General features: G+C 45.7%; 4 protein-coding genes across 4 annotated transcripts; 1 reads left to right on the forward strand and 3 right to left on the reverse strand.

Moving 5' to 3' along the window:
- Window positions 1-240: 240 nt before the first annotated feature.
- Window positions 241-1157, reverse strand: LOC125553840. The gene is made up of 2 exons (XM_048717517.1): window positions 788-1157; window positions 241-667 (listed from the first exon to the last, which is right to left on the reverse strand). The coding sequence occupies exons 1-2, from the start codon at window positions 1097-1099 to the stop codon at window positions 404-406; spliced, it is 576 nt and encodes a 191-aa protein (XP_048573474.1). The 5' UTR covers window positions 1100-1157; the 3' UTR covers window positions 241-403.
- Window positions 1158-2220: 1063 nt separating this feature from the next.
- LOC125551642 lies at window positions 2221-8053 on the reverse strand. Its single transcript, XM_048714913.1, is given in 8 exon segments — window positions 2221-2680; window positions 4420-4514; window positions 4862-6102; window positions 6863-7020; window positions 7335-7415; window positions 7503-7652; window positions 7654-7775; window positions 7778-8053. Coding segments are annotated over 8 exon segments (2079 nt in total). The 5' UTR covers window positions 7986-8053; the 3' UTR covers window positions 2221-2656.
- Window positions 8054-11764: 3711 nt separating this feature from the next.
- On the forward strand, window positions 11765-14008 carry LOC125551643 (caffeoylshikimate esterase-like). The gene is made up of 3 exons (XM_048714914.1): window positions 11765-12073; window positions 12169-12982; window positions 13079-14008. The coding sequence occupies exons 2-3, from the start codon at window positions 12628-12630 to the stop codon at window positions 13864-13866; spliced, it is 1143 nt and encodes a 380-aa protein (XP_048570871.1). The 5' UTR covers window positions 11765-12073; window positions 12169-12627; the 3' UTR covers window positions 13867-14008.
- A 190-nt stretch (window positions 14009-14198) lies between these two features.
- On the reverse strand, window positions 14199-16189 carry LOC125551645 (THO complex subunit 4A-like). Its single transcript, XM_048714915.1, has 5 exons — window positions 15849-16189; window positions 15621-15746; window positions 15184-15252; window positions 14903-15093; window positions 14199-14656 (listed from the first exon to the last, which is right to left on the reverse strand). Exons 1-5 carry the CDS (start codon window positions 16035-16037, stop codon window positions 14449-14451), a joined length of 783 nt encoding a protein of 260 aa, XP_048570872.1. The 5' UTR covers window positions 16038-16189; the 3' UTR covers window positions 14199-14448.
- Window positions 16190-17412: the final 1223 nt, after the last annotated feature.

Genomic DNA, 17412 nt, shown 5'->3' on the forward strand with positions numbered 1-17412 from the left:
CCCGATGGCCGGGGCGGGCCGGGCTCAGTCCCAGGTTTTTTGGCTCGGGCTTGGCTAGGCCCGGCCCGAGGTTTGGCCAGGTATACTTGCCATCCCCTTGCCAACTGACGTTCGCCAAAAGATAAGTCTTTTTTTTTTGGTTTCTCTTTCCTCCATCTTGACAGATATTCTATGACAGATATTCTATGTGACACTGATAGCACCATTTTGCATGCCCCTAACTCGTGTTAAAGAAAATCTTCTTAGTTGGTCGTTTTGATATTAACATAAACACGTGAAGAATAGTAGTGGCGGTTCCAGTACATATAGCCAGCTTTTTTGTTGACAGAGAAGGTAGACGATAAATTAGGTAACTAGTACTATATAGATCGATGCGAGGAGCAATTAAGGAGGTAGCTAGCTACTAGTAGAGGTTGATGGAGGAGACGGCAAGGTAGGAGGCGATGAGCTCGTCGTCCTCCACGGCCAGCGCGCCCTGCATTGCCGGCCACCACTCCGGCGGCATGCTGCTGCTGCTGCTGGCGTCGTTGAGCAGAGACACGTCCGCCGTCGTGGTGGTCGTCGTCGGATCCTCCGGCTGATCTGCTGCTGCGTCGTCGTCGACGTTGCGCGCGAAGCGGCCGTTCACCCTCGGCCGGCTGTCCGCGAGCGTCTTCCGGCAAGCGTACTAAAAACCAAAACACAACACACAGAGTTGACACGACGACGAGTATACACGCACTCAACGTGGCATGCATCGTCGTACTAGCTACCGACCAGACGACGAGACTGCCAAAGATCAACGTACCGTGATCTTCTTCTGGAAGTTGCGTTGGTTGCGCTTGGTGCGGTACTTCTCGATGCGCTCCCGCCGCTCCTCCGCGCTGTACCGCCCCACCGGAGCCGGCCCCGGCCCCGGCCCCGGCAGAGCTTGCAGGTCTCCGGCGCTCATCACACGCTGCATCGACTGGGAGTAGTAGTGCTGCTGCTGCTGCTCTTGCAACATCAGCAGATCACCGTAGCTGCTGGACGCCATGGAGGGGAGCAAGGGACCATTGCCGCCGCCGCTGCCGCTGTTGCTATAACAAGGAGCTGAAGACGATGTGCTCCAGTGATACATCACCGACTGTCGTGGACTCGCGCCTGCGCTGTCGGTCTACTGGCTACTCTTCGTTGGGTGGTGTAACCGGCATGGAGATCCACCACTCTATATATGTGTGCGCCCAGTATGTACAGCCAGTGCTATTGCTCTGTACGTCTGGCGTCCTTAAGACGCAAGTCAACTCTGATTTGAAACGACCTACTACTACTACCTTGTGCGATGACACCATTCCAGTGACGATATAAAGTCGTGGCAAACACATACCATAATTCTATCTTTCCTGGAACAACAATACGTGGGTACTACACTACTGGAGACATGCAGATACAAGCTATACCAAAAACAAGCTGGCAAGCATACATGACCTCCCTCATGTTACGCGCAGACCAGCTCAATGCAGGAGGCACCATCACCAATACATGCAACTTTACTGACATTGGGGAATCTCAATCGATTGTGGATACACGGCACAAGCAGGATAAATAAAAGCTGGCAGTCACGACTCAATATAGCAAGAATATGGGTTAAGGGCAGCACTGGAGGATGAGACTTGCCTCCTCCCCTCCCGTGTACGTGGCTTGATTTGATTGGAACAAAATAAGGCCCGGCCCCACCCCCTTAAAATCAGGGGAGAGATGATTATATTAGAAAGAAAAAAGAAAAAAAAGACAGCCGTTCGATGAGGTGGGAGCACGGGAAAGGAGCAGGCAAGCCCGATCCAGCACTGGAGACATGAGCAAGTTGGGGGCCATCTCCTACTCTTCCCACTCAAACCCTTAAAACCATATGCCTTTCTTTTCAGCACCTACACTACACATGCACTGTGCTCAACTTGCAATTGACTACACAGCAACAAACAGGCCCTGCCACTTTGCTCCGTTCAGCAAAACCGCGATTCCGTGGGGCTAGGCATGCCAAATATTTGGCTGCTTTTAACTTCCCAACATTCCTAATCATGTGTTAATCGGAACAATGGAAAGCATGGGACGCAAAGGTAAAGGTCTCGCGTGTTTATTTATGTCCAAAACTGCAAAAACTAAGATGCACATGAACCTCTCCCTCACTGGACTGATGACCATTGATCGACACGGAATGCAAGTGTGAAAGACAGTCCTTGATTAGACTTTGTCCCTCGAAAGTCTGCGCCACTACTATCATTACCTTCGAAAGTGAATCTCTCGAGACTACTTCAGTGGAGAAGAATCATTAACACTTTTGAAAATTCCAAGCTACAAGATAGACCCCCACAAGGATCTGTGTTGTTTCAAGCATCTAGTTGACACAAGTTTGATGCTACAGATCCAGGACGCTGTTTTCAGTTGGCTATTGGTTGGTAAGATCACTGGAAGTGTCCACAACCAATTGCAAGACTCCCTTCTCCTATAATGGTACATCCTCTGATGAATCCGTACAGTACCCCACTCAAGAGCCTGACGACACGAGCTAGTCAACCTTCAAGTGGCCTTAGCCAACCGACAAGATAAAGTCAAAGCGCACCAGGATATCATATTGCAAATAGATCCGCTTGCCTTTGGTATGTAGCAAAATTCTTGAAATGTATACTGCCAACAGTTGTTATGATTTTCTTCTAGATACAACCTGCAGAGATGTCAACACAAGAGTTACATTGCATCCAGATGAGTTAAATCATTGACGACTTGGTGTGTCGAGAGAGAAAAAACAAGAGGATCACAAGGGAGAAAGGAGCCTACACTGAGGCAGTGGCTGTTTGTCCATGAATATAGGATAACAAAAACAAGTGGGACTATTAGGATAAAGCGCAGTTATCGTAATTTTTACTTTCTGCTAGCAGGTCAACTGAAAAATAGTCACACCACCATTGAATGAGTTGGGATGCAATAATTGTTCAGTTTGTGTATAAAGAATATATAGAATGGGCAACAGACTAGATAGATAAGTAATTATTCCAAGTATTGGTATTAAGAGCCAAAAGGTTGTGCCAATGTAAATTTACTCAACAGATACGATATCATAAGATACATCACAATTGATATGTAATATGAAGGTCAGAAGGGACAACCAATGTGCTATTTCGAATGTCATATGATTTGGTAGAAACGAAACTAAGTTGACGAAGGCTGATAAGACTTCTCTTTGCAGTGGCATGCATGATACGGAGAAAAGATTTCTGTTCTGCTCCCACATCGCCCTTTGGGTGCATCTGTGGGGTGAAGCCTTTATAGCTGTCATGATCTCTAAAACTTTTCCAGGTCAAATCGTTTGAAACTACTACAGTAAATACATGACTCTGCTTCTAGCCGGTATAGTTGATTTTCAAAGAGAATGAAATACTCCCTCTGTTCACAAATATAAGATGTTTTGTATATTTCAATATGGACTACAATACAGACTGAAATGAGTGAACAAACACACTAAAACATGTCTATATACATCCGATTCAGGAAAAAGTTAGAATATCTTATATTTGTGAACAGAGGGAGTAGTATTTAGTCTTGTTGTCCTGGAAGCTATACTGATAAAATACAAAGCAGGAGCAAACATACGATATACGTTCACATCTGGGTGAACATATTTCCAAAAGATATTTGAGAATATCTTAACTGAATCATCTTAATATCTTATAATTGACTTGCCATATTTTGAGCAACAAGGGAGCAGAATTTTTAGTTTCCTAGGGCGTCGCGTACTCATGTGTAATTTTGCATGCATCAACATATGTGATAGAAAGATGACTTGTCCTCACAGTACATTATACATCTCATTTTAGTGCCAGTACATTTGATTGATCGGTTCCAAGGCAACAACGAGAAAAGACTGGCAAGATATCCCTTTTAGAGGCTGCCAACATTATTTTGACTGCGCTGGGCAATTCTAGTAAAGAGTATAGCAAGACCAAACAAATAAGTTAAAGCAACTTCGGGAAGCCAATAAAGCTTAATGTTCACCAAATCGGCACACTGGACATCAATGGTGATTATGCAGGGTGGTTTATTTCAATCTGAAAGAAGGAACCTGCACTAACTGAGGCATAACATGCAACCTTTGCAAGACTATGTCAAAGTTTGCGGTTTTGTATCTATGCCTACACTAGAAAACTACTTCGCTGATTATAGACCATCAAAACCATAATACAGTTCTATCTTGCAGCAATACTTATATCATTAGTGATGTCACACAGAATTAAGTGACGGCTATTGTATATCATGACACAGGTTGACAATGGCTTCAGCATTAGTAATATGCTCCTGAACAGCTGAACTCATACCTTACACATGATTCATAATTAACATTGATTAGCGTTAGCCAGCACATTTTAGGCAAACAATATGATATAAAGATTTGACCAGGCCTCTTACTTTGCATACTTTCTTCTTGAAAGACACAGGCTTAAGAAAACCCAAGAAAGGAATATACGAGGGGCCGTGCAACAATAGTTTTTGTCTTCGCTTTTCTGCAAAACCAATAAGACTTTAGATATGTATGGGATACTATACCGATAGTTTATATCTTCATACTAAAAACGAAGTACAATATTTTCAAAAAGGATTCCCACATTTTCAGAAATTACTTATCGTGGCCTTATTTTAAACACATATCAACAGCTTCAATTGCCCTTTGTATCATCTCATGAATAGCTTAGATAATAATGAACGAATGAGAAGAACTAACAGAAAAGGAAATGTTTGTATCACCAAAAAACAGTATTCTCTATTACGTGCTCAAGAGAGTAAAGTTGCAGTTAGTAAATGTCGATATGTTGCCAATTCAGACAAATTAATGATGAATAGTTCATATCACCTGATCTAGCTGTAGATATATCCACCTTATCTGCATAATCATAATTTAGTGGCCCCTCATCTATTTTAGCAACATCTTTCTCTAATGAAGCATTGGGTTTCTTTAAATTCTGTTCTTCCAATTCATTATTTTCCCAAGTTTCATCACTGGACCCCTTATCATAAACAACAGCAGCTGAACTGATCTCTTGACCACTGAGAGTATTTTCCACTGATATCATTCTTATTGCATTTCTGTAAACCGGTTCGACCTTATAACTGTCAGTACTTTTGATGTCTTCATCCACATTTTGCTCTACTTGATGAGCTGGCAGTACAATGTCTTCGCATAAATCAGTACTCAATGGAACTGTAAGATTTAATGGCGTCTCATCATCTCGCCCACCAGTTGAGCACCCCAATGATTCCGCAGCATCTCTGTGAGTCTTTGAGTCAACTGGAACATCATCAGGTTTGTCCAGGCACTTACCCTCGAGGCAAACATCAGAACATGAAACAATTTCATGATCCAGAGGTGCCTGTTCCTCCCTATCACCAGATGTGCGGATATACCCCTGATTTGCACAAGTATTAGTATGATCTACGATTTTACTAGGTTGGTCAGGATCCTTGTTCTCAAGACTAGTGTCAAAAAGCTCCATGCTCTGGGGAAGAGAAGAACATGGTAACTTAACATCGGAGGATAAAGGAGTACCGTCACCTGAAATGAGGTTTAATGTGCACAATTCTGTAGCATCTAATTCCATTGCATCCTCAACAAATTCAACATGCTCCTCAATGCATTTCTGGTCAACAGAAGAGGCAACACAAGCCTGCATACTGCCAGCCATAACAATTTCATTGTTTTCAGGGTTAACCATGATGGTGTGAACAGCGCCACTGTGAGCTTCGCTTCTGTTAGCCTGTAAGGTTTCCTCTTGAGTTTCAACTGGAATTTCACTATCATCAGTAGACTGCTCTAACCGGTCGGCAAAGAGAGACACATCAGCATCATGGCGTTTTTGACACAACACTTTGGCGGGAAAATTCGTGGGTGAAACAGGTAGTTCATCTTTGTTGGGAGAAGGTTCTAGATTTGTCTCCAAAGTTTGTCGATCACCTTTAAAAGATATAGGATCCAAACCAATCCAGTCACCAACCTTACACTTTGTTGAATTTAGTTGCTCATTTGGTAACAGTCTATCGATTCGAATTGTCTCTTTGTAGAAATGTTTCTTCCTCGTAGCCTTGGAAATAAGCAACCTGATAATGACATAATATTGCATTATGATTCATGGTGAAATGGGTGCCTTCCTAAATAGAAAGTTGTGCAAAGTAAAATGACACAACAGCTGGTAGGTTGCAAACGCAGACGTGGAGCTAAAGCTAAATAAACTACTCCCTCCCTTCTTAAATATAAGACCTTTTAGAGATTTCAATATGGATTACATACGGAGCAAAATGAGTGAATCTGCACTCTAAAATATGTCTATATACATCTGTATGTAGTCCGTATTGAAATATCTAAAAGGGCTTATATTTAGAAATGGAGGGAGTAGAAGTTGTTTTCCCACCAAAACCCAACGATCACCCTCTTGATAGGAATACAAAGGAGTTCTTGAAAACATAGAAAGAAAATGGGCAGAAATAAATAGGAGGAGAAAAAAGAAGAGACTTCTAAAGTCTAGACTAACTCATAATCCGTCAAATAAAGGATGCCAATGTTCATGAAATAGTTAACTGGTAACTCCTCGGCCACTGGCGCGTAGAGGATTAGTACGGAATCAGCCAGTAAGTCGGCCAGAAAATCAGTTAATCGACTACTTGGTGACCCACTGAGCAGGGATTAATCGGTCAGTTAACTGATTTATCGGCCGATATTTTTGAACAATAAAGAATGCTAAGATAAAAACATGCATTCATAGCAGTACGAGAAACTAGCCACATCAGCAAATCATTACATGGTTCAGGCCATGTGGAATAAGAAGTTTGAACCTCTCCAGGTAATAGATATATGACTCACCTGCAGTTTACGGACATAGCAGCTTTGGCTCGCTCCATAGAAAGACCAAGCAAAAATGCACATAAATTTATGACATCATAGGGGCCTCTAATTTCATTAGCATTATGAGCAGCACTTGAAATGATGAGATTCTTTCCTTTAGTCCAGTCCACCAACAGCTACAAACAGAAGAAAAATACTGTATATTAGCAAAAGAAACAAGTGAGCTGAGCTGAGGGCATGTTTAATGCAAGGGGGTTGAGATACAAAATTCTAAGCTAGGGTGCAGATGTCTCTGCAAACCAGTGGTGTTGAGCATAGTGAAGGTGAGAAGAATTTGTTAGACAAAACGAAACACAAGCAATATGCGCGTATGTTGCACTAGGTTGCAGATCATGGTGGTAATGAATAATACTATATCACTAAACACGATTATTAAATGATGTTTGAATTCAATGTGAAGGAACAATGAAAGCAGAGCAAGATAAGTAACCTTGGCTTCGGCCAGGACTTGTCTCCTTGAATTGACATCATCGATGAGGGGAGAGTATGCAATCTCAAAGTGTATCCCCCTCTGCGGTCAGATAGAGATATAGTTAGCTGAGCACACACATCGACATTGAACATTGGTTCGGTTAGAGTGGTGAAGGAGGTTGGTTACCTGTAGTGCAAGCTTGATCATTGGGAGCTTGAGACGGAATGGCAGTTTGTGAGAGAAGTCGATGGAGATGACATCAATCTCTGTGGCGGACTGGCAGAGGTGGTCGAGCGCGGCCTGGGTGAGAGGGCGCGCCGCGACGATGTCGTATGTGGCGGAGGAGGCGGGCGGCGGAGGGGGCAAGCGCGGACGCGGCGGCGGCAGCGGAGTCGAGGGAGAGGGTGATGCGCGTGTACTGGCGGATGGGCTCGGAGGTAGGGGATCCATTGCGGGACCGTGGAGGGAGGCGGAGGGGGGGAGCGGGAGGGAAGACAAGGCGGGGAAGGGAGCGGTGTGGCAGCGGTCGGCGTCGGCGAGTAGGCCGCGGTGCGGGTGATCGAGGGCGACGGCAGCGTAGCCTAGCTCGAGGGCTCGTGCGGCGGCGAGAAGGCGGGAGTTGGAGTTGGGGGAAGGGAGGAGGCTGAGGTCGAAGAAGAGGAGCGCCATGGATTCGCGCCGCCAACTCCGTCTGGTCCGTCCGTCCGTCCGGGAGAAGAAAGAGCACAGGCCAGCAGTGCCGGTTTCACATGATAAATTGCAGGCCCATGTTTAATTTAGACTTCATAAAGCCCATCTCAGCTCCACTTCAGGCCAGCCTTTCTACCTCATAAAGCCTACTCATTCAATCCCCTCCCCTCAACACGACTGAAGAAAAAATTATTTGTCAAAAATAAGACTGAAAAAAAAAATTGGCACCCCCAGCCGACGCACGGGGCCAGCCATGTGGTGCGCTCAGCTGACGCCACGTGTCGTGTTGGCCACATCCATGGGAGCATTTGTTTGGAAAACACTTTGTTCATCTGACTTATCTCATAAATCTTCACGAGTCCCTTTTGCTGGATTCTTCTTCATCTTTCTTTGCCTCCCATTCCCCAAATCTTCTCTCCCTCGCCTCCCTTTCTATCTCTGCTCACTTTCTACCTCCACACTTCGTCCAAATCAAGAGAACATCGGCTAGCCAGCGCAACCGGCGTTACATGACTCTTCCTCCTCTCTGTTGCTGCAAGATGGACTTGCTGCTCTAGGCCACGCTGCTCGCTGCCGGTGTCAAAGATGGGCGGCGCTCATATGTTGCATTCGAGCCACATCAACCTCCCCTAACTTGGAGAATCGTCATTGTTGTATCCCTCGTCGTAGCAACCGCATTGTTGCAAGCCTCCTCCCCGGAGCGGGGCGCCGTTGCAATCCGGTGACGGGAACCGATGCTGTGTTGAAGCATGCAGTTGTGTGTGTTGTTCGTGAGGATGGCATTGGATAATGGCGCTGTCAATGAGGATGGCAACGGCAAGCGTGCTCCGACGCTGCTTCAAGGAGACAACCGAGGGGAGCTGCTGCGATCATGCTACGAGGACTATCCCATGCTTCTGCAAGAGTACATGATATGAAGTTGGCAAGGGTTGTTGATGCAAGCGGGCTATTATGAGGGTGTTGAGGAGCAGCCAACTATGGTGCACAGCCGACATGCAGGGATGGGAATGAACTAGGATGGTATACAATCAAAAAAGTGAGCTTACTATCACGGCCCCATGCTTTAGCAAGCGACTGATCAGGGTGCTAAAATCCCCCGATTGATTCCTAGCAGACGCCTTTTTGTTTTCTGCAATGTGTTTTTAGATATATATTTTTGTGTGTTTTTGGATTTTTCTTAGTTTCTTCTAGGTTTCTCTTGATTTTTAGTTTGATTTTGTTTCTTCGGGTTTTTTACATGTGTGATTTTCTGTGTGAAGTACATAGTGTGAAAGCATAATTGTGCTTTCCGGTAAAGTACAGTGATACTTTGGCGTCAAGCACACTTGTGCTTCTGCATGAAGTACAAACTATGTTTTCTGCTTCCTCAAAAAGTTGAAAATAACGACGTAGTGAGATATCTATGAATATTGCTCAAGTCAAGAAATATAGAAAGATTGTTAGGATAAAGAAACATCAAGAAAAAACAACAAACTCTTTGTTTGCGAAATGAAGAAAACATCAATCGACTATAGGATGGTACTAACTTTGTTACCTTAATTTTTTTCCTTACACACAATATTTTAATATTCAGACAATAAATTTATGAATATCTTTGATTTCAGTGCTTTCTAAAGCGGTTCATTGATAATTACCTCCGAACCCACATATATGCTCAAGAGGCAAGGAGGATATTCATACAACACTTACGGTACAATGTTGAAGTCTTCCTCAAGAGGGCGAAGGACGGGCGGGCAATCATCCATATGCGCTGGCCTAGAGTTGCGCACATTTTTAAGATCAACGAAGGCACAAAATTTACCTTCCGCTTCAAAAAAAATTCAGATGAGATTTATCTGCCTATTTACCATCTATAATGCCACTTTCGGTTCTGAATGTTAAATGTGAAATGATTATCGGGCGCATGTTTAATTTGGTGCTTGTGTACTGTGATACTAACTATATGGTGTATTGTGATGTTAATTATGAAATCCTAGTGGGCATATGATGTAGTGAAATATATTGTGTTGGATATCATGGTGAACATTTGTTAGATATGAAATATGAATTTACTTATTATAGGGAATAAATAACAGACTAATATACCTGTTCATTGAATTATTTTATTGCACATGGTTCCATACAAAGGTGTGTGGGCAATGAACACATCTGTAACACACATGATTGCTATAAATTAAGGCCTCCTTTGGTTCGTAAGAATTTTGTGGGAATCTCATAAGATAGGATTTGTATAGAAAAAATAATATTAGATCCCTTTGGTTTATAGAAATGAAATCTTATTCCTATGGAGGAATTCTTCCTATCCTCCACATTTCATAGGAAAATAAACATTAGCCTAGACTCAATGAAAAAAATCTTATGATGTGAACCAAAAGGCATCTTCTTTCATATTCCTATTCATATGATTTCAAATACATGTCATCTCATTTCCTATGACTTTCCTATTCCTATAATTTTTCTACCCTATGAACCAAAGAAGGCCTAAAGCGTGTAGGATGGACGAACAATCACACACAGTTATGTAGTAGACAACATGTGTGATGAACTAAGTAACCCACACGCTCCCCACGCCACATCATGTGCGATGAATGACCCTATCTAACACTATTGCATATGTCGGATCATGTGTGCTGTGTTTGGGACACATACATTTATATCTGGTAAATCATGTGTAATGAACTTTCCAATCCAACGTTATTGGGTGTTCTAATCGTGTGTGATAAGAGGTCCGAGCGTAGACGTTTCTACCCTTCAAATCATGTGAGATGTATGACAGACCTCACACGTGTATTGTTCTGGTTCATTGTTTGCAATAGCTCAACGGTCAACCCATCGCACATATTTAGGGCCAGTTCTTTTGGACGGCTTAAAAAATAAGCCGCTCCAAAAATTTGTTGAGACTTCTAAATTAATTATTTCATAACTAGTTTAGAAGCCCCAATAAATAAGAAAGGCGGCTTATGGAAAAAGCTGAGGAGGAGGCGGCTTATTTTTTAAGTTGCCAAAAGAACTGGCCCTTAGTACCAAGCCTATCGACCAATTGTGCATGGTTGTGCCTTAACGTGTGCGATGCACCCCCACCCACCTCCCTTTATCACACACCATGGCAAGGCGACGGTTCACAACTACGTGTGCGGTGACCTAATCTACAGTAGTGATTTAAGACAACCATGTGTGATGTATCCTAACTTTTAGCCTGACACTTCACACACGGCCACTGTTGCGATTAGAACATCACACACATTTCAGCCCTAACTGTGTGCAGTGGGGAGGGTGTGAATAGGTTGGTTTCGTAACAGCGATTACGAGACATGTCATCAAAGTCGTTGATGTACTTTGTGTTATAATCTACTACATGGGCGGTACACACCTTGATAGAACAGTATAAGATGGTGGTAGAATAGTCGATTCGGTTCGAGGCGATAAATTAATTAGGGCACGAAAAAGGTCGAGAGTGCGTGCGAATTATCAAGTTAGGTACGTGAGGCCATAGAGAAAGTGGATGCACGTTTTCTATTTGTCGAGATGAGACACGGGAAGCATATGTAAAACGAGATGGAATATGTTCGACACACACTCTTGCAATATCTCTGGCATTAAAGAAGGATATCAAATGGAATCCCACCAAAGGAGGAGCTGCACGTACGCAGTTAACTTGCTCCGTCCATTGAAAGCAAAAGGTGGCTAGCTAGCGATTCCGATCGAGAAGGAATTTCAGGAGATGCTTGCTGGGTGTGCTACCTCACCAAGGCTATAAGTTTAACATTAGCACATGGACAGGATGAACTAGCTAGCTACACCGTCGACCAGTCGAGCTATCCCCATGGGAGGTGGAAACAAGCAGTGCGGCAACGACACCAACAGCAGAGGCCTTGGGGGCTACTACCCAAGCGCCTACTCGTCTCCGCCCATCGCGTACCCTGCATACCCCCCTCCACAAGCCGGGCATGGATGCCCTCCTGCCTATTACCCTCCACAGCCACAGGGATATGGGCATGGCTATCCATCAGCAGGAGCATACGGGTGTCCACCCTCCAGCTATCCCCACCATCAAGGTGGCTATCACGGTTCGTATCTATCCATCGATCACCACCTACCTAACGTATACCTTGCTAGGCTACTCGATCCATGGATCTATCATGAATGGATATCGATCGTGCAGGTCACGGAGGATCTTTGCTTGTTGCCGGCGGTGCGGCGGCGGCGGCGGCCTATGGCGCGCATCACTTGAGCCATGGCCATCACGGCCACGGCGGATACTACCACCGTCCTGCGGGTTACCATCATCACTACGGCGGCAAGTTCAAGAAGCATGGACGCTACGGCTATGGGTATGGCGGCAAGTTCAAGCATGGCAAGCACATGCGTCTCTTTGGAGGGAAGCATGGCCTCTTTGGTGGAAAACACAAGTGGAAGTAGTTTCCTTATGGTTCTTCGAAGTGGATATGTCGAGAGGAGTGAACCGATATAATGTTGGGAATAAATCCGTCTATGTAATAATCAACTCCATGATCGATCCATAAATATAAGTTCTGCGCGCGTACGTATGTATGTGAATATCGGTTGCGATTTGCGACGTCGGTGATTAAATCTGTTGCATTTGCTTGGTCCGCACGTACAAATGACGAAAGAAACGCGCGCAGTCCACACCTTGTACGATCGATCTGTAACTACGTACCAGTTTAAACATGCAACCGCGCATCACCTATATATACGTACGTACTCCCATCCCATGCATCTCCTCTCTTGCTTTCGGACAAATTCGATCTTCATAATTAAGTTTGTCTTCTTTCTGCACGACGAGTCGAAGAGATCGATGATGACCAAGCTCAGCAGCAGCGGCGGCAACAACGTTGATGACGGCTACGACTACGAAGAAGAATACATCAAGAACGCGCGTGGGATGAAGCTCTTCACCTGCCGGTGGCTCCCCGCCAACGCCAGACCAATCAAGGCCCTCGTCTTCATGTGCCACGGTACGTACGCTAATCGATCGCTACCTTCATCGATGGAGCTGATTAATCTAGCTAGCTAGCACCATTACAACATCATTGATCGATCGACATATGCAGGTTACGCGGTGGAGTGCAGCGTGACGATGCGCGGCACCGGGGTGCGGCTGGCGCAGGCCGGCTACGCCGTCTACGGCATGGACTACGAGGGCCACGGCAAGTCGGACGGCCTCAGGGGCTACGTCCCCTCCTTCGACGTCCTCCTCGGCGACTGCGACGCCTACTTCACCGCCGCCGTCGCCGCCAACCAATCTCCTCAGCTGCCTCGGTTCCTGCTGGGCGAGTCCATGGGCGGCGCGGTGGCGCTGCTGCTCCACCGGGCGCGGCCGTCCTACTGGGCGGGGGCCGTGCTGGTGGCGCCCATGTGCAAGATCACGGAGGAGATGAAGCCGCACCCGGCGGTGATCAAGGTGCTGGAGGCCGTCACCAGGTTCATCCCGACGTGGAAGGTGGTGCCCACCAGGAACGTCATCGGCGCCGCCTACCGGACGCAGGCCAAGCGCGACGAGATCCGCCGCAACCCCTACTGCTACAAGGGGCGGCCGCGGCTCAAGACGGCGCACGAGCTCCTCCGGGCCAGCCTCCGCGTCGAGAGCGAGGTGCTCACGCAGGTGACGCTGCCCTTCCTGGTCGTGCACGGGGGAGGCGACAGGGTCACGGACCCCTCCGTCAGCCAGCTCCTCTGCCGGGAGGCGCCCAGCACGGACAAGACGCTCAAGCTCTACCCGGGCATGTGGCACGCCCTCACCTCCGGCGAGCTGCCGGAGAACATCGACAAGGTCTTCTTCGACATCATCGCATGGCTCGATCACAGGTCCGGTCCGCCCGCGCCCGAGAGGGACGACTGACGCCTCGTGCGCAGCAACCATCATCCATAGGAACTTCTTTTCTTTTCTTTTTGATTGATTCATGATGACAGTGATCCATGAACATTAATTATCAATTATTGTACACTCCAGTTATACATACTACTCCATATATTTAGGGCTACTACTCTCTACATGTGCGTACGTGGAATGAGTTGATTTTTATTACTGCAACTCTAATTTCTCCACAGCCTCCCCACTTCTCTGGTGGAGATCACCAAAGGCCGCAGCCTCCCCTAATAATTCAATAACAAATCAATCAACTGTCGAAGCAACATGCCACAAATCAGCTAACAACAAGAAGCAACAAGACATAAACCAGCCAAACAGAACCTGAATGTGATTAAGCTTCAGAAATTTTCATCTCAAATAGACCAATTCCCTCCCTCCTGCTATATTGCAAATGAAGGAATGGCACCTCACATGTTCCCCTCCATTTTCATCACCCAATGCTACCTTCTACCATGCCAGTTTAGCATAAAGATCGTTATCCAATTAATATAGGTCAGGACCATATATCACTACAGAAAAACAAGAACACACGCAATGCAATGCCAGATCCATTTAGCTGATTTGCATTGCAGCCGAGTGGTACTTGTCCAAGTCGGCGTCGAGATCTGCAGCAGAAAGTTCCAGGATGCGACCCCCTCCCTTCCCTCGCTCACGGTCCGTACGCCCTCGGCCACGACCACCGAACCCACCTCCGCTGCGACCACTGAAGCCACCTCCACCACGAGACCATCCTCGACCGCTAACACCCATTCCAGGTCCACTGCAAAATTTATTACTGATTTGTCACTTGCTCAAAATATTCAGAGTAATACACAGTTGAAATTCTTGATTTAGACGGCAATGAAGTTTTAACATAATGATAACTACCTATGGCTGCTTCAAAAGGGAGTCAATTCAGCTCCCATCTATGTTGGCAAATTTTGCATTCTCTTATTTCTATGATGTTGAGGTCCTACTGTACAATATAAATAGTTTCTGCATAGCACCTGGGGTAGATGCTACAAACCTTTTGGAAGGAAAACTGAAGTTTCCAGGAGATGGAGCCAAAGCGAAAATAGCAGGTATGGGTGCAGGTGCCTCAATGTTTGTCCCAATGACTTCAATTTTCATAGGTTTGCCATCAAGATGCACGTTGTTATACTTCTTAAGAGCAGCTACGGCAGATGATCTTGCCGAAAATACGACCTCTGCAGTTCCCTGGAAAAATGGAGATCCAGTAATGGAGATGAATCATGAGTTCATGACCATTCAAACAAAATACAAGGTGAAGAAAGTGCATGTGCAAACCTTTGATCTTCCACTCTTGTCATAGTTAATGGAGTAGCGCTGGATTTCACCCATCTCAGAAAACAGTTCCTGAGCAAAGTAAACAGGACATTGTAGAGAAACTTTAGGAGAAGGAGACGATAAACAGAGAGAAGTTAGCGATTGCTCTGAAGGCCTAAAGATAAATAACTCTCAGCTAACAGCTACAGTAAAGGACGGTGAAAGAAAGCAAATTTCTATACATAAGCTAGAACCAGTGCATGATTGTGTCAGTGAAGAATGCAAGCCATTACAAAAAAGGAACTGCGGATGACGGAATTGCCTACGAACTCGTTGAAATCTCTTGAGTTGAATGTATGGGGAGTTTGTTAGGGACAGCAAATCAAGGAAAAGTGCAGTTTTTAGGGATTATTAACTATAGCAGAGAAGACTGCAATTAGGATAGGAGCGTTAGCGACCTTGATATCCTCGTTGGAGACGTTGTAGTCGAGGTTGGAGATGTAGAGCTTGGTGGGCGGGTCCAAGGCAGACGGCGCCGTCACCATGGCCATCGGCTGGGCAACATATCCGAAAGCCGGCGGCACCTGTGCTCCCCACGACCATGAGAGAGGAAAGAAGATTTGAGTGAGCTGTTGCTGGAGGCTACTTAATCACGAGGAAGAAGGGGGGGAGGAGGAGGAATGGACCTGTTGCGGGAGGCTGAGTTGGTGGTAGGGCGCGGCGACGGCGCGGGTGGCGGCGCGGCTGCGGAAGCGGCGGCGTGGGTGCGCGGATCCTCCCGAGGCGGCGGACGCTGGGTTGTGGCGGCCACGGCGGTGATGGTGCTTGTTCTTGGTGATGATGTCGTCGAGCGACATGTCGAGGGTGTCAGCCATGCCACGAACCCTCAGGATTCGCACGGCGGCGGCGGAGGAACAGAAGAGGAGGCGCGGTTGGGTACTCGGGCTGTTGGGGTTGGGTGTGTGGAGACGACAGCTGGAGGGAGAGAGAGAGAGAGAGAGAGAAGTGAAGTTTGTGCCGGGCTGGGTTGGGCCGATTGTTCAATCTGGCTATTGTGTATGTAGTAAGTACATGCGTATATTGGATCCACTCAAGTACGGCATGTATAGTTTAGGAGGTTGTCTCAAAAAAAAATGTATTAGTTTAGGAGGAAGGTTATATTCCTTTAGGACGGTATGGAGCAAGGAGGAAGGTTATAATTGAAGATATTTTTGAAATCCCGATATCCACCAATGGTTTCATCAACACATTTATATAAGATGTTTAGATTGTAGACAAGCCCTCCAATACAACCGTCATTGTCACTCCAGTTAGAACAAATCATTTTTTTCTTTGCGGAGAGTAAGACCAAATCATTGGCTTCACCCTCTGAAAATTTGTGTAAGATCTATGTTGATGCGACATTTACGAGGAGTGGTTCAATTGGAGTTGTCGCGGAGATCATCTTGGGTCTTATCTGGTGCATTTGCAATTATTTTTGATCCAACAACGCTTGAAGCACTAGCAGTTACGAAGGTTCTAGACCTGGTGGATGATCTATACGAGAGGCGGATCCATGTGGCATTAGATTGCAAGGTTGTTATTAATGATATCAACCAAGGAAGCGCAACAATCTATTGTGCTATTATCAGATTAATCAATGAGCAGTCCGGGTTTTTTTTAATAGTTGCATTTCCAGTCATGAGTTTACGAGCTCAATGTCGAGGCTCACAATTTAGCGAAGTATGCTCTCTCTTTAAGGGCTAGTCGTCATGTTTGGTTAGGCCAACACGTTGATCTTACTTTCATTCTTGTAAAAGTTATGATGAGTTAATAAAAAGCTTCGCGAGATTGTCTCAAAAAAATGCATCGTTAATTCGCTATAGTATTATGTTATGTGTGTATTGCGTGTATGCTACCCTAGGAGAATAGGGTTTAATGTACTTTTCTGACTCCCATCGGCGTCGAGATTACTCTATCTTTGAGCCGACAACCAACCCCCTTCTTGATAGCACTTTGCCTGCCTAATCCTCTCACGATGGCGGGGTCCTTCATGGGATCTGAAGGAGAGGTGAAGGAAAAGGCAAGGGCATGGCTAGAATCAATCCGGAAGAAGATACGAAGAGGATGAAGTTGAAGGACGCTGCTACATGACGTGTTTGTCGGCGAGGAGGAGATCATTGACCTCTCTGAAGTGGCGAGATGGTTGACCGTAGCAAAGGTGAATACACACAAGTGTTGGGGAACGTTGCAGAAAACAAAAATTTTCCT

The sequence above is a fragment of the Triticum urartu genome, chromosome 4 (genome assembly GCF_003073215.2).
Source record: "Triticum urartu cultivar G1812 chromosome 4, Tu2.1, whole genome shotgun sequence".
NCBI lineage: Eukaryota > Viridiplantae > Streptophyta > Magnoliopsida > Poales > Poaceae > Triticum > Triticum urartu.

What these genes read in the sequence shown, in the direction of transcription:
- LOC125553840 (XM_048717517.1), bottom strand. Translation starts at nt 1,099, where the DNA reads ATGTATCACTGGAGCACATCGTCTTCAGCTCCTTGTTATAGCAACAGC. An exon ending in ACTTCCAGAAGAAGATCACG is followed by an intron (nt 668 to 787) that starts GTACGTTGATCT and finishes TTTGGTTTTTAG; the next exon opens with TACGCTTGCCGGAAGACGCT.
- LOC125551645 (XM_048714915.1), bottom strand. Translation starts at nt 16,037, where the DNA reads ATGGCTGACACCCTCGACATGTCGCTCGACGACATCATCACCAAGAAC. An exon ending in AACTCAGCCTCCCGCAACAG is followed by an intron (nt 15,747 to 15,848) that starts GTCCATTCCTCC and finishes TGGGGAGCACAG; the next exon opens with GTGCCGCCGGCTTTCGGATA. An exon ending in TCTCCAACGAGGATATCAAG is followed by an intron (nt 15,253 to 15,620) that starts GTCGCTAACGCT and finishes TACTTTGCTCAG; the next exon opens with GAACTGTTTTCTGAGATGGG.
- LOC125551643 (XM_048714914.1), top strand. Translation starts at nt 12,628, where the DNA reads ATGACGAAAGAAACGCGCGCAGTCCACACCTTGTACGATCGATCTGTA. An exon ending in CCTCGTCTTCATGTGCCACG is followed by an intron (nt 12,983 to 13,078) that starts GTACGTACGCTA and finishes CGACATATGCAG; the next exon opens with GTTACGCGGTGGAGTGCAGC.